The sequence below is a fragment of the Anopheles moucheti genome, chromosome 3 (genome assembly GCF_943734755.1).
Source record: "Anopheles moucheti chromosome 3, idAnoMoucSN_F20_07, whole genome shotgun sequence".
Lineage (NCBI taxonomy): Eukaryota > Metazoa > Arthropoda > Insecta > Diptera > Culicidae > Anopheles > Anopheles moucheti.
In genome coordinates, this window is record NC_069141.1 from 83171668 (window position 1) to 83185612 (window position 13945).

Consider the following 13945-nt stretch of genomic DNA (forward strand, 5'->3'; position numbering starts at 1 on the left):
CCTGGACAGGAAGCCCGATGGACGATGGTAGTTTTTAATTTGCTTTTACTTTTGCCCTCCCCATTCACGTTGGGTTTGTGGCGAAGGAAGCGAAAGCGAAATGAAAAATTTATTTTAATGCCACTGACCCGCACACGGGAGGATACGACGATCGGGTGTGTTTTGCGCGTGGCATTCGCGATGGCACAATATTATCGCCACTGGGATGGGAACCGGTTAAGCGGAGTTGGGGGTGTTGAAAACTATGTGAAGCGTGCTTTGATTCACGTCGAATTGTTTACGGTGGTAGAAGCGGCACCATCGTTGTCCGGTATTAGGGGAAACAGTCGGATGTCAGGACATTGCGTCTCGGATACGAGAAGTTGTCAAGGATGCAGATTGTGTTTCCGGACGCGGAAAGTATAATCGCAATCAACAATTTGCCGGCTAATGATTTTTCCTGCTGTATTTTGCTGTGGTTTGTTTATGGTTTGGTTAATATATTAACACAACAGTAGCTACTTTTAATATTTCATGTCGAATTGCCCAGTTCTTTCTTTAATTAGTATTTTAAATCAATTAAAGGTATATTTTTGTAATTCGTAGTTCAGAAACATTATTCAAAAACACTTTTAACATTTGTTTACATACAATTCAAATTAATTTCAAGTTAACTTTATCAATATGTTAAATCCTTCCATCCGTAAAACTATTTAATCAATTCTTTATCAATTAATCGTGCACAACGATGGATGCAAAATTTTCCACATTAAAAACGGATTAAACATTCTCACATGGCACTTTAATTGCAAATTAATAGCTATCGCCGAAGTGAAATAACTTTTATACACACACATACCAGCGCATAAAAAAGGAAACGTTGAGTAATGTGTTGCATCCCAAAGGATAAGCACAAAAAACATCGATTCGAAATGGAATTAAATAAAGATATCTTATTTCAAACGGGCAATTCGCTAGCCAATGCCGAACGTTGCAAAACGGCACCCGGAAAGCGGGAAATGAAGTAAAGCAAGGAACAAAAACAAAAACCAACCCTTCGAAAAACACCATTTGTAATGTAATGAAACGAAAGATTAATGTATTCTTTTGAATGGGTTGCGTGACCCTGCGCCGTTCCGTACTATCAACAGACGGGAGAGAGCAAGACCGAGTGAAATGAAGCAATTACAAAATAAAAACAAAAAAAAACACACACACACACAAGAAGGCTTAAATGGATATTTGAGTATGTAAGTAAAATTAAAACATTCCCACCACCATTGGTGCCCAGAAGCAATCCAGATAAATACAACAAAAAAATGGAAGCGAATACTTACCGTACAATAAATGCAAAATGCGCCCAATGCAATTACACGCAGCAATGCCGGACTGGCAGCACGTACGACCTGTAATGTGCGCCCCAAAAAAAAAGGAACGAAAGGGAATGAGTTGACTGTTTTGTTTTTCTTGCCACTGGCAGCTACTTTTATACGCTAAAAATGGTTCGGAAATGGAACAATTTAATTTGGTACAAATTCACGGACAAATAATTGTGCGAATTGAATTTCCTTCCATTGACGGTGGGTGGAAAAAAAATGGAAAATTAAGAGCGAAAAAGTGGTGGAAAACCAGAAAAAACCCCGATACGGCATCAAAGGCAACCGTAACGCTAATGCTCCCTTCATATGCAGCTTATCGTAGCTTTGGACAGATGGCCATAGTATTATTGTTTTTTTTTGCTGTATTGTTACGATTAAAGCTTTTTACTTAGTGAACCCCATTAAAGTGCAATGCTGAGAAGGGGTTTTGTGCTTTTTTTAGTGTTTGAAAGCCATAACATAAAAACACACTCTAGTGTGCAAATGAAGCTTTCAATTTAATATTTTAACGCCGCCCACTTAGTTAATCTCAGTGTAATCCACCTTTTTTTTGAAGTAGTTCAATTATATTCCCTCTGTTGATGCTCATGACAGCACCGCAATTTTGTTGCATTTTTAAAACATCCAATCAGACACTGACACCTCCATCCGAACGGTGGAGTGTGATCCCGAGCACTGTACTACGCGAACACACGTTTGTAAAACCGGAATAAATTAATGTAACGACCTTGGCAGCGTGATTCTCGTAATGAAAAGGTGGCAAAATAAACCTTCGTGGGTTTCATCGGCACGTATGCAGGGCTCGCGCGAGTGTGTGTTAAATATGTAATGCCAAAGGTCGGTCAGCTTCGAAGAGTCAGCAGGGAAGGTGACAAAGCAGAAAAAAGTAATTTACATTTCCTGTTACGCGAGAGGACTCCTTCATTGTGTTTGTCGGGAACAAAAAAAAACACACACACTCACACGGCTGCAACATCCATCCGGTGCAGCTCGAACCACAAAGTTCGATGAGTCGGATCGTACACGGTGTCAACAATTCATTGCTTTAACCACATCCCGCGATGTAAACATATGTATGTAGGTGCATTTGTTCGTTGTTTTGTTAGCTTGTGTTTTCGCGACTGGTGGAAAATAATCACATCAAGCACCAGGGATGCGTACCTGCCGTTCAATTTGCAGTACGAATCGTATCGCAAGTCCCACCCAAGGAAAACCACTGCACTGACAGCAGCTTAACTCGTCGGTGTGGTGTATTAAAATTCTATTTTTAGCTGATATGAGTTGGCGTTTGCCTACTATGATGGTTATAATAATGATCATAACCAGTTACAAAAGATTGAAGCTTTAAGTAATGCTTTTTAATTAATTTAAAACAAAACACATTGTTTCTAGAATTGATAATGCAGGGTTTTCGGTTTTGTCTGGCAGAGTTTTCCAATTAGAACCAGAATTTTCCAAAATAGATTTGAAATCCTTTACGCTCCCTGAAGCTTGCTCGAAAGGAAACTAGTCTTGCACTAGATCTTGCTTAAAAGACAACTTTCTCGGTTGATACTTTACCAGCAAATTCGTCAATGTAAAGCTTATAAATTGATGGTTGAGAATGTTTAGATTTAAGAGAGTTTCCTTCCTTTTTGAAAGCTGCCCAGCTCTCAACTGAAATATAGAAAATCTCCCAATATGCTCAATATAATTTCGAAATCTATGTAGGTAAGATAAAAAAATGTTTCCAACACGAAGAACATATCGGAGGTAAAATAAATGTTTTCATTTGTACGAATATAGCGGTTTTTATAATATGCCCTACATAATACTTTGAAATAAGTTAATCCAATCTACATTGAAATGTAAATACAAGGCTTGTACATAGTTTACTTTCAATAAATGAATTGAAAATCTGTTTCATTTCATCAAACGTCAAACCATTCCGTGGTTCAGTATCACACACAAAAAAACGAGTCAGAAAAAATGAAGCTGCAAAATGTTTGCGTTAGGCTTTCGTGATTTTTTCCCATATCATAACAACGGAACGAAGGTACGTTGCGCTACTCAGAATGAAAGGTAAACAAGCATTCTAAATGCAAACCGTGCGCGTTGTTGCCTCCCTACCTTTACTTGCTGGTACTTGAAGGTAAACACGGCCGCCGGTGGCAGCAGCCCAATGACAGCGCAGGCCAGCACAAGGATGGACGTACGCATCGGCCAGTTCAGGGCAGCCACACACGGTGATGCATCCTCGCAGGAGTCACACCCTTCAGCGCACGGCAAACATTCGTACGAGTTCGGGATGCTGTAGGTGCTGTACTCGCTCTGGAATGACAGTGGAAACAAACCAAATCGCTGTGTGTGTTAATGCAACTGGACACGGGCAGCCATCGCTGTACGATAGTCGTAAAAAAACAGTGTCTCCTACCAGCATAAGTTTTTCATACTCTTCCTCCAGCGTGCTGCCGTTGAAATACTTCTGCTCGATCGTCGTATCGGGAAAGTAGTATCCCTTTCGGCAGATGCACCGATAGGATCCGCGTCGAAAGCCAAGCCCGGGAATGGGTGTACACTGTATAAATAAATCAACATATATGATTTTTACAACAGAGCTTACCTATACTTACTTGCAGTGAAAGAGAAATCAAATAAACGAATACACTAACAAAAGTAGTAAAACAAATGTACCGCCTCGAGCACACTGGGTGAGTTTAAAAAATATTCTAAAAATAATATACTCTTTCGAAAAAAACGGCGGAAAACCCAACTTGAGAGCACATTTTGAGTAGAACGCGGCCACATTTTACAAGTTGAAGCAGGAAAAAAACCACCAACCTTAAAGTACCCAGAGCAACAACATTGAAACAGCATTAAATTAATTAAAACTAATGAAAGCAATGAAAATTTATCGCCTTCAAGTTCTATTTTCCCTGGTGTGCTTCCCTCGCGGGGAAAAAAAGGCCTGTAGAGGTTCAACAGCAGTGCACGGAGAACAAGAAATAAGGGGAAAAAACACGGAAACTGAGGCAAAACTAAGCCCCAGCGTTGAGAGGTGCATCACATCGCCAGCTTTAATGGGCCGCCATAACTCAACGGAAAGCTTGCTCGAAAGGAATTTACGTATGGTGTACACTTTTTTTTTTGCTGGTGGGTTGCTTACATCTTCCGCTCGTCGGTGCCGGTTAGGCACCGAATGACTACAGTAACGGTCGAATGTAAATACAGACGGAGGAGAGAAGGAGATAAAAAGGAGCTTTTCTTGTCTGGGAAATGGCAAACAGAGACGCGCTTACTGTTTTTTTTTCGCTGGGAATGTTTAAAAAGGTTCCCATAGAAACACCATTTTAACGTGATTTTCGCGTTCGCACATGGAGTTAGTAGCCGTGTTGGAAGATAAAGCATGATTGCTAGAGGTAATATTTGGCAACAAACTGAAGACCCAAAGCAAAAAAAACAACCTTTTCCTCCCTGCAGTCGGAAGAGGGCGGGAATTGGAGGAGCGGTTTGTTTGAAATTTTTATTACAACAAAGTCTACCGAATAACACTGTGCGCTCGTAACGAAACGGAAGAGCTGAATAAAAAAAAACTGGAGGTTTGAAAAATTGTATGGCAAATGGGAGCAAAAACCAACCAATTTCCACTAGATCGGTAAAGGACTTACCTCCGTCGTACGCTGTTTGCATTTGTCCGTGCCGGCAAAAATGTTCAGTGGCTGGGGTGCTCCAGATGGGGAGTTTTTCTGCGGACACTGATCAATGTCGACGCGCCTTAAATCGATATCGATGCCAGATGTACCTCTGTGGAAAAGGAAAAAAAATGGGCGAGAATGGGTAAGTGGCCCGGTTTTGATGTTAAGTGAAGGTGTTGAGGTTTATGATTCGCCATCATAGAGTGGGATTAGGCGAATGACCATCAGCTCTTAACACGGTTGTTAGCTGATGGTTTTTTGAATCTAATGTAGCGTATAGCGCTAAATCCTCAACGAGATTGTTAACAAAAAAATAATTATTGCTGGTGATTCTACAGGACATCATTGAAATAAAATTACCAAACAAGACAAATATGTTAATTCGCTGCTTTAGTTCATTCGGGCATACGACCATCATCGCTAATGCCTTGTGAAACATCTACCGATGATAATCTCTCCCAGCATTTTACATCATCCTACTAATTCGTCTTGCAATGTTCAGCTCTTGAACTGCCCACACCATTCAAGGTCTGGCGCGGTTTGCAAATTTTGCTAAATGACTCCTGACAACCGCAGCTGTCCAGCAAAAACCCGGCGTGGTGCGGTGAACAAAATGAAAAAAAAAGAGATTTTAGCTAATAAACCGTATCGGTACGACGCACTCGAGACCGACAGCGAGTGAAACATTTACGACGAAAAGCACCACTCCTACGCACACAGATATAAAAATCGGAGCTAAACAGAGAAAAAAAGGAAACACCACACAATACCGGTCCAGTGCGCGTTCCGGACAGCGGCATAAGTCAACATCACAATCAGCTTCCCAAACTCGACGACGGTCTGTCGATAGGGAAAGTTTAATCTGATGAAAGCAAAACAATCGATAAGCGGTAACTCGCTGGAGCCGGGATGTGCGAACGGAACACACCGCACGGACCGGGTGAAGATCCGTAATCGGATGTGACGATCACGGGCTGGACAGACCGCGCGTAGGAAGCGTATCCGCAATGCCGGGTGAATCCGGCGGAAAGTAATCCTATTAAGTTGTCGCTCATTGATTTTTAATTGAACATGAAATGGACCGACGTTTCGTGGAGTGTGTGCGTGAGTGTTGGTGGATCCTTCTTTACGCAATGAATTGTCTAACACCGGTGGATGATGAGCCGTAGATGCGCACATCCCCGTATGCAATGGAAAGTGGGAGCTTTTTTTTGCGAATCTCACGAGACTTGTAATAAGCGAAAGTAATCTTTGGGTAAAACAAATCCTCCTGCCAGCAAAACGAGGTTAGTTTAATCGAAAATCTGTCCGAGATGGTTTAGTGCAGCTTTTGCGGGAAAGTTGTTCGGTGGGAGTTGAATTACGCCCACAACTCCTGGCTGTGCGGCGCAACTTTGGTAGCATACGGTATTGTTTGCTGTTACCATCCATTTATTACGTTGTCCTAAATAGTTTCTCACGGGACTAAGTTCAGCTGCTTGACTAATACTTCTGATGTCTTTAACATTATTATTGCTTGTTTCGGCACTTTCTATTCTTGCCTCATTTACGAGTACCGCCATCAACTTGACGCCATCAAGGAAACAACTTCCGAAGTGAGTAAACTTTTCCCACCGTTGGCAGCGCAACCTGATCGGTCTTCCGCTTGGTTGGCTTTTAGTGAAACCCCAGAAGAGGTGAAGCCCCACAACTCGAATCGGTTCTCGTTTTTTGCTGATGTTTTTCTGCAAAGGTTTAGTTTAATAAATGTTCTATTTAATCAACCCTAAAATTGAATGTTTAAAGGCTCATTAGGGACTTCTTTGTACTGGGAAATCGAAAAGTATTATTCATTGGCAAAATGTATTAATGAAATGTACTGAAAACAAACCGAGCTCATGATGAGTCTAAACACCGGTGTCTGAAAAGTTTTTAGCCCCAAAGTCAGCCCCAACACAATTACCAGGAACGGGCAAGGTACATTCTAATTTTGGCAAAGATTCGCACAATCCGATACCGTACAACTGCTAAGCAAAACCGATTAATCATCTTATCTGAGAAGCGCGCACGTTTGAAGAATTATCAAACACACAAAAAAGCACAATTGCAAAAGCACGGGTCCGTTGCAAAGGCATTTCGTTTGCTTTGTTTCACTCTTCACTTCACTCACTATTAATTACGGTCGGATAATTAATCTCCCCGGCGCGTTCGTTAGTTCAAGAAGGTGAAAGTCTGTCGACCACAGTTGAAGATGGTGCCATCGATAAGCGTGTTGATTAATATAGATCAAACCAACGGTGTGTGGTGGTGCTACGCTACAGTTGGCTTTCAGCATAGACCAGGCGCACAAAAATTGGAGGAAACATCGTTTAAACGTCGAGGAGCTTGAGCAGCCATAAGACGGGCGGTCAGTACTTGAAACCTAATTCATCGCGTCTAGATCGCCGTTGCGGGAGCACTTCAGGAAAATCGGGCTTTCGGCAAGGATTTATGAGACGTCTGCGTAAGAAATCCAGATAAGCGGATTACCATCTCCCGGATGTGGTGGGCAACCCGTGGGAGATAGCATCGCATTGTTTCGTTAATTATAAGGTTGTCTAACAAAGAGCGTACCGAAAAGTGGAACAATAGAAGTGGTGGTGATGGATCGGTTGCTTTCGATTCAGCGTAGACTGTAGCATTGTGAGCTTTTGTCAGTATTCGACAGCGCTACGGTAAACAGTATCAGGCAAGATAAACCACCACCATTTGGGTCCACCTACCAAATTAGCTCGAAGTCGTGGGAAATGATTTGAAGAGCTAGTCGTATCGTTCCACCGTCCGAAAGTTCCACCCCAGTCGATCAATCGTTGTGGTTCCATTCGGTTCCATTCTAACCTCAACAAATACGCACAATTCGCTTACTAAATCACTCGCTTGCTCACCGCAACAACTCACAAATGAGTCGATTTAAGTGGCAGTCTTCAACTCCCGAGTGGAAAGCCAAGATTTTCAGCTATCACAACCTATATTGGACGCACGAAAAACTTCGACACGATTTACTGACCACTGATGTAACGATGAGTGATTTACGGTACTTGACGGATCGTGTCACGTCGCCCTTGCGTGAGTAAGGGCTCTGATGAAGGAAAAAAACGAAGTCAGAATTTCTCCACCTCGGTAGCACTCTGCGCAAGGAGAACCACTCACCAAAACACGGACATTAACGATGCTGACCGTAGTGTGGCTGGGAAGATTTCGCAACAAGTCGATCAGACGCTTGTCCGGGCAGCATCAGCAACCACCGGTGGCGGCGTTCAGTGGCCGTCGTCTACCGAAATTACCGCAATCAATTTTCACTTGTACGTTCCGGTTCGTGTGGCACCCGGTCGGTGGAATGGCAGTTGTTGGAAGCTTATCGGGTTTCTGGGTGGGACACATTCTTGCGGTGAGATCGGCTACATTTAGCCAAATTTTCATCATGACCACAGAGACGCTTTTTATTCGCCGAGCTCACGGCCATCCCGAAACATGCCTGAAACCTGATGGAGATGGAAGACCGAAAGCTCATTCAATCAAATCCCATTACGGTTTTTGCACGTCCCCATTACGGTGTTGGGGTTGGCGGTTTCCAATGGGTGACCACCGAGTCCTTCCACAACCGACGCCTAGCAGCACGAATGTCGCTCTGCAGAAGCATAGTTGTGTCGTTCGTTGTTCGATATCCCTTTTTTTGTAGCTTGAACCTTATTTTCCTCCCTTTTTTAATGCTTTGCGGGCGACGTGCTGTTGCTGTGTCTATTGCCACCTGCCTATATAAGTTCCTCGTTCCAATCGGGAGACTCTTACGTGCGGAGCAGCGGAGAGACGTTCACAGTAAACTTTCCTGCCCCGATGGAAGCCGATTGTCTGAAAGTCGGGATGCGAAGGCACAGTTGTAGCACCCGTGTCCGTGTAGTCTGTGCCACGAGCAACATGATCCCTTTCGGGATTTTTGCTTCAGTTCCGATATCTTCCATCCCCTCGCGAAAGGTACCAGCCCCACCCGGCGGTGACTCGTATCCTTTTTCCGGCCTGCGGAGTACAATGGCGATTTTTCTTGTCCAACCAAACCGTTCGCCTCAAATTGGACCCATTGGGACAGCGCGTTAGCGTGGGTAGACGTCTAACTAAGCCTCCCCGGGTGCTGGAACCGATACTCGCATACACACAAACTTCAATGCATTGTGCGCCTGCCGGAGAATGTGAACAAATATTTCTGCGAAAGAAGGCTAAACATAGCGGTCGAACTGTGTGGTCTGTTCGTGCTGGGAAGCTTTTGTATTATTGTGTCCCGCGCTCTGTGTGGTGCAATGGCGCACGTTTCCCTGGTTTTTCCCTGTCATCGAACGATCTTTCGCTACCGTTAGCGTTCGGTTCGGCGATGGCCATTCTCTACTCAGCGTTTTTTATTATTCTTCTCCCCTAATGTGCGCTCCGTCTTTCTGCACCGTCCGTTCATCGCCAGGATCTCGGGGAAATTGAAAGCTCGGCAATTATTTGCAACCCTCAGCTCTATTAATAATGGGAATGTCGACAAGGGACTTGATCGTACACACGGCCACACCTACCCACAACCCCCCGACCCTACCATCGGCACGGAATCGGCACGTGTCCGAGTGGAATGGTATGTTTCAACGAATCGCTAATCGTTTCGCTTTTCGAACTATAGAAACCGGCACCCGTATCATGAGCAGATAATCGAGCGTGCAGCTTTTCATTTCCTGTCACCACCCTCTGATCCGCGCCTTCCCGGGGCCGAGCCAGTCCTGAGGTTCCGATGCTTGATGCTATTGTCGAACGGGATTATAATTATGTGAGGCTGGGCACGCTTTTGTTGGGGGTTTTTTGTTGCACAAGAAGAAGTGCCTTGTGTGTGGCCACATTTGCACGTTTTCAGCACGTTTGTAGCAGACAGCAAAAACTATTATTGGTTCTGGATGTTGAACCGCAACAATGCGCGCTCATTATGGAGCTGTAGGGGCAGGGTATAATTCTACAGGCTGAAATATATCGCTAGGTCTTGCGATACGATCAAAGCATGATCTATGAACAAAGGACTTATCGTGGGCGCAAGTGTGAACAATTGCTTTTATCTATTCAAAACATTCTATCCCGCTGTTGCATGAAATCTTGTACAAAAGTATGTTTTATTTGCCACAACCAGTAGCCTAAAAATAGTGAAATAAATGAAAAGCTTTTCGTTTATTAATGCTTCTGGATTTTTCGCATTCCAAATGACCGACGCTGTGACAAATGCGTATTCGGAATAATAAATCGTCTGCTAGCAATTCTCACCTAAAAGCAATCCCTTGAATAATGTTTATGCCGTTTGCAATTAATTCCCTGTCCATGTCACCGTCACACCGCCGCCAAGCGTAATGTTGTGAAATACAGGAGAAAAAAAACTGACTTACTTGAAAAAGTACGTCCCATTCTCGTAGCCAAAGAAAGGTACCGTGTACGTAAGCATCCAGATATTGCCACCTCCGCAGTCGTAGTACGGCTTCGACCAGCGTCCATCCTCGTACTTTACCGATAGAATTTCGTCCGCCTGTCGCTCGGTGTTGTTGGTGTAGACGTGAAAAGCTGTTACCGTGACGCGAACGGTGCCATTTGAAAAGAGAGAAAGAGAGGAAATGAAGGAAGAAAACAGTGTGAAACAGAGCAGAAACACGTTTCAAGAAAATTAATATTAAATGTAGCTGGAAAAATTAAAACGCACCGGGAAGCTATTTATTTATTTTCATTGCTTGGTTGTAGATTTTCCTTAGACCCGCACAACCGGAGGTTTGATTCGGTGAGTGGTTGATGGAAATGCTTGAAGCAATCAAGTGAAAAGCAACTCCAATGGGTTCCCGTAAACAGCAATCCATTTTTCCTGAAAGGTTTTTAGTGTTGGCCGCATTACTTGCCAGGAGGTTCATATTTTTTGAGCCACTTTTGCCTAATATAAAAAATTCCTTAAGATTTTTTTATACCTGGAACGCACTGCTACTTTACAACGATTGGTAATTGAATTGATTGTGTGTACGCTAGCTACGTGGTTTGAGACTCATATGCATTTTAAAAAGGTCACATTTTATGTTCAGGTTCCAGATATAAACAAACATTTTCAAGGAAATCATAAGTAACAAGGAAATAAACTATATAACGAATAATATCCTACACAAAAGACAGCATTTTATAATTTCGATGCGCTTTCAAGCACGAACTTTGAAATCTTTCATCGAACAAGGACTAGCTTGACTCGAAAAACTTGTTTCAAGTAACGAAAAAATAAACCCTACACAAGTCAAGTCAAACAGGATAGGTAAAAAAGCAAACAAAGTTTCAAACGAGAAACTTTCACTTCGTCACTTTTCACCACAGTAACGCTTTGCGAACTAGCAATACCGAGAGTGTACCACTAACTAGTTGATAGGGATGGTCGTGTCCCGAAGGCGTTTCCAAGTAAGGATAATACGGTGGCACTGCTCGCGAAAACTTTCGAAGATTTATTGCGACACTCCTGACAAGAAACTTGAACTTTACTCGGAAGGTCAAAACAAGCGCCAGCATGGGAAATTAATCAAACGCCGAAAAGACAAACTGGTTGATACTTCCGGCGTGGCTTCGCCATGTCTTTTTCTTGCTGCTACTCCTTTCAAAACTAGTTCCCATTTCTTTAAATGAGCTTCATTTCGTACGGCGACAACTATTTGTGGTGTATTATGCCGAGAGAGAGTGAGAGTGTGTGAGAGAAAGAGAAAAACAATACATCGCTGCCACCCTGATTCAAGATTCCATCGAAACCATTATCCAAGTTGGCAGCAACTTATCCAATTTGTGGTCGAATCTCGCGTGGTTGTGTTGTGGGTTGTCCTTTTTTTTGTTGTCAATTGCGTGACCTAATCAACCGTTAAACCTCATGATGATTCGGGAAAAAGTTTCAATTTTCTTCGAATATTCCCTTGATAGTATGGTACGCGTGTGTACGCTGTCATACTGGAGTTGGACGAGATTTCACGATTGAGGTAGGTGAAACAATGGCAAATGAAATTTGGTACTGGTTTGCTTTTATACACTTCTGGTTTTGTGCTTTATTTTTGATTTATTACTCAATTCCACTCCAATAAGAAGGATACGTTTGTCATATTACGTGAGCTTCGAAACCATCCACTGGATCAAACTGCCGTAGAACGTTGAATGTATAATCATGTCAAATGTTACGCGAAAAGATGAAACCATTACTGCGTACCAAGGTGACAAAATTGTACAGCAAGATGCGTTCGTTGAAGCATACGGAAATTATGGAAGCATAATTTTAACTGCTAAGAATTCGGAAACGTATCGCCTCACAAACAATTGGTCTATTTTGAAACGTGGCCTAGTTTTCAAGAATCATAAAATCAATTTAAGCCCTGTCGCCGAAGAACACAACGAAGTAGGCCCATTTTCTAGCGTAGTAAGATTTCTTAGAAAAGGGCACCGAATTGTAATCAGCAGCCAAATTTAAATGTTCCTCGAAAAAGCTTTCCATGCCGTTCAGGGTGCGAGCTCATCACAAAACAGGACGGTTCGTCATTCATAATGGCAACAGGATATTACACACAGTACTCATCGTTCCACTTCCGCTTATTGGGCGGTGTAATCCACAGCATTACGACTGTTATGCCGGCAAGCTTGTAAATCGCTTCTACCATCTGAGCTCAACATCATAATCACCACCGCCGGTGATGGTACACGCTTAATTTTAGCCAGGATATTCGTAAGCACATAAACGCTCGCAAGCATGCAGAACATCCATAATGTAGGTGAAACATTTTTTTGTTGTACGCGCATATTATGCTAATCATCATACCTCCCATGTCAACACGAAGAAAAGCATTATGTTTTACCAAACAAACTTCACCGAATGGCGATCCATCTGATGTCTTCTATTTAAAGAGCACACATACGCTGTGGAATTGTTTGCGTAACAGTTGCTTGTGTTTTGTTCATTGCTTTACATGTTCACCATGAGTTACAGTGTTTTCGAGTCTAACAAATAAATCTGCAACAATTGTTGGTGTTGCAAGCTTTCGGATTTCTTCAGTAAATCTTTAACAGCCTCGATTACGGGGAGAGACGTTCAAAATTATGTTACTGGTCTTTCACTCGTCTCGTCGAAATGCAATCCTTTTTTTCGCACTGATGGTGGCGCCCTCTTCCGTCATTCGTTCTGAACTCCGATCCTCTAGATGGGCAGATTGTGTCAAAAAGTTTGACAGCTGGAATCTATTCTAGTTGAAGTAGCTTTCAGGTGATTTGCCACTTAAACTATCTCTACAGATTCTAATTCAACTTGAACCGAATCCAGCAATCGCTATAACTTTCTCTTCTGATGAAAAATCCTTGCAGCAGACTTTTCGACACTACTTTGATTGATACACTGAAAGTTTTGTAAAACTTCAGACTACAAAGTCTTCAGATCTACCGCATGAAGTTCCAGTTCAGCTTGAACAGATACCAACTTTGACAAATGAACTTGAAAACCCTGTAAAAAAACTCACACACACATGCACGTACAGTCTGCATTCTTGTTTCTAACCTTAAGGAGTACACCTCCAGAGGAGACGGATTAAGTTTAGGCATGATCCTGTGCTGAAGGAGTAGGTGATGAAATTTTTAGAAAATTCGACAACATCCAAGAGCATTTCAAGGGGTTTGTTTGGGATGGGAAAAGCGGTACAAACAGGCTCATCATGCGAAGCGTTTGCAGTGAAATATCCTTGTTTCTGATTCGTTAAATTGAGTGGGAGTATGCACAGGGGTTAGCAGGTTTGGTTTTGGGCATGCCACACCACAAGGCTTTACCGGTGTGTTGTCTCGTGAACATCGTGATCGTGTTTTCTTCTTATCCAAGTGATTCCGGTTGCGTTAGCTTGTGGGCTT

General features: G+C 42.8%; 1 protein-coding gene across 1 annotated transcript in view; it reads right to left on the bottom strand.

Annotated features, from left to right (window-relative positions):
• Positions 1–13945, bottom strand: part of LOC128304336 (uncharacterized) — a 41832-nt gene that overhangs the window by 13714 nt on the left and 14173 nt on the right. The window contains exons 3-7 of the mRNA XM_053041514.1: positions 10447–10618; positions 5006–5141; positions 3772–3915; positions 3468–3668; positions 1317–1385 (exon numbers count right to left, since the gene is read on the bottom strand). Coding sequence (XP_052897474.1) covers positions 1317–1385; positions 3468–3668; positions 3772–3915; positions 5006–5141; positions 10447–10618 — 722 coding nt within the window. The remainder of the gene's footprint in view (positions 1–1316; positions 1386–3467; positions 3669–3771; positions 3916–5005; positions 5142–10446; positions 10619–13945) is intronic.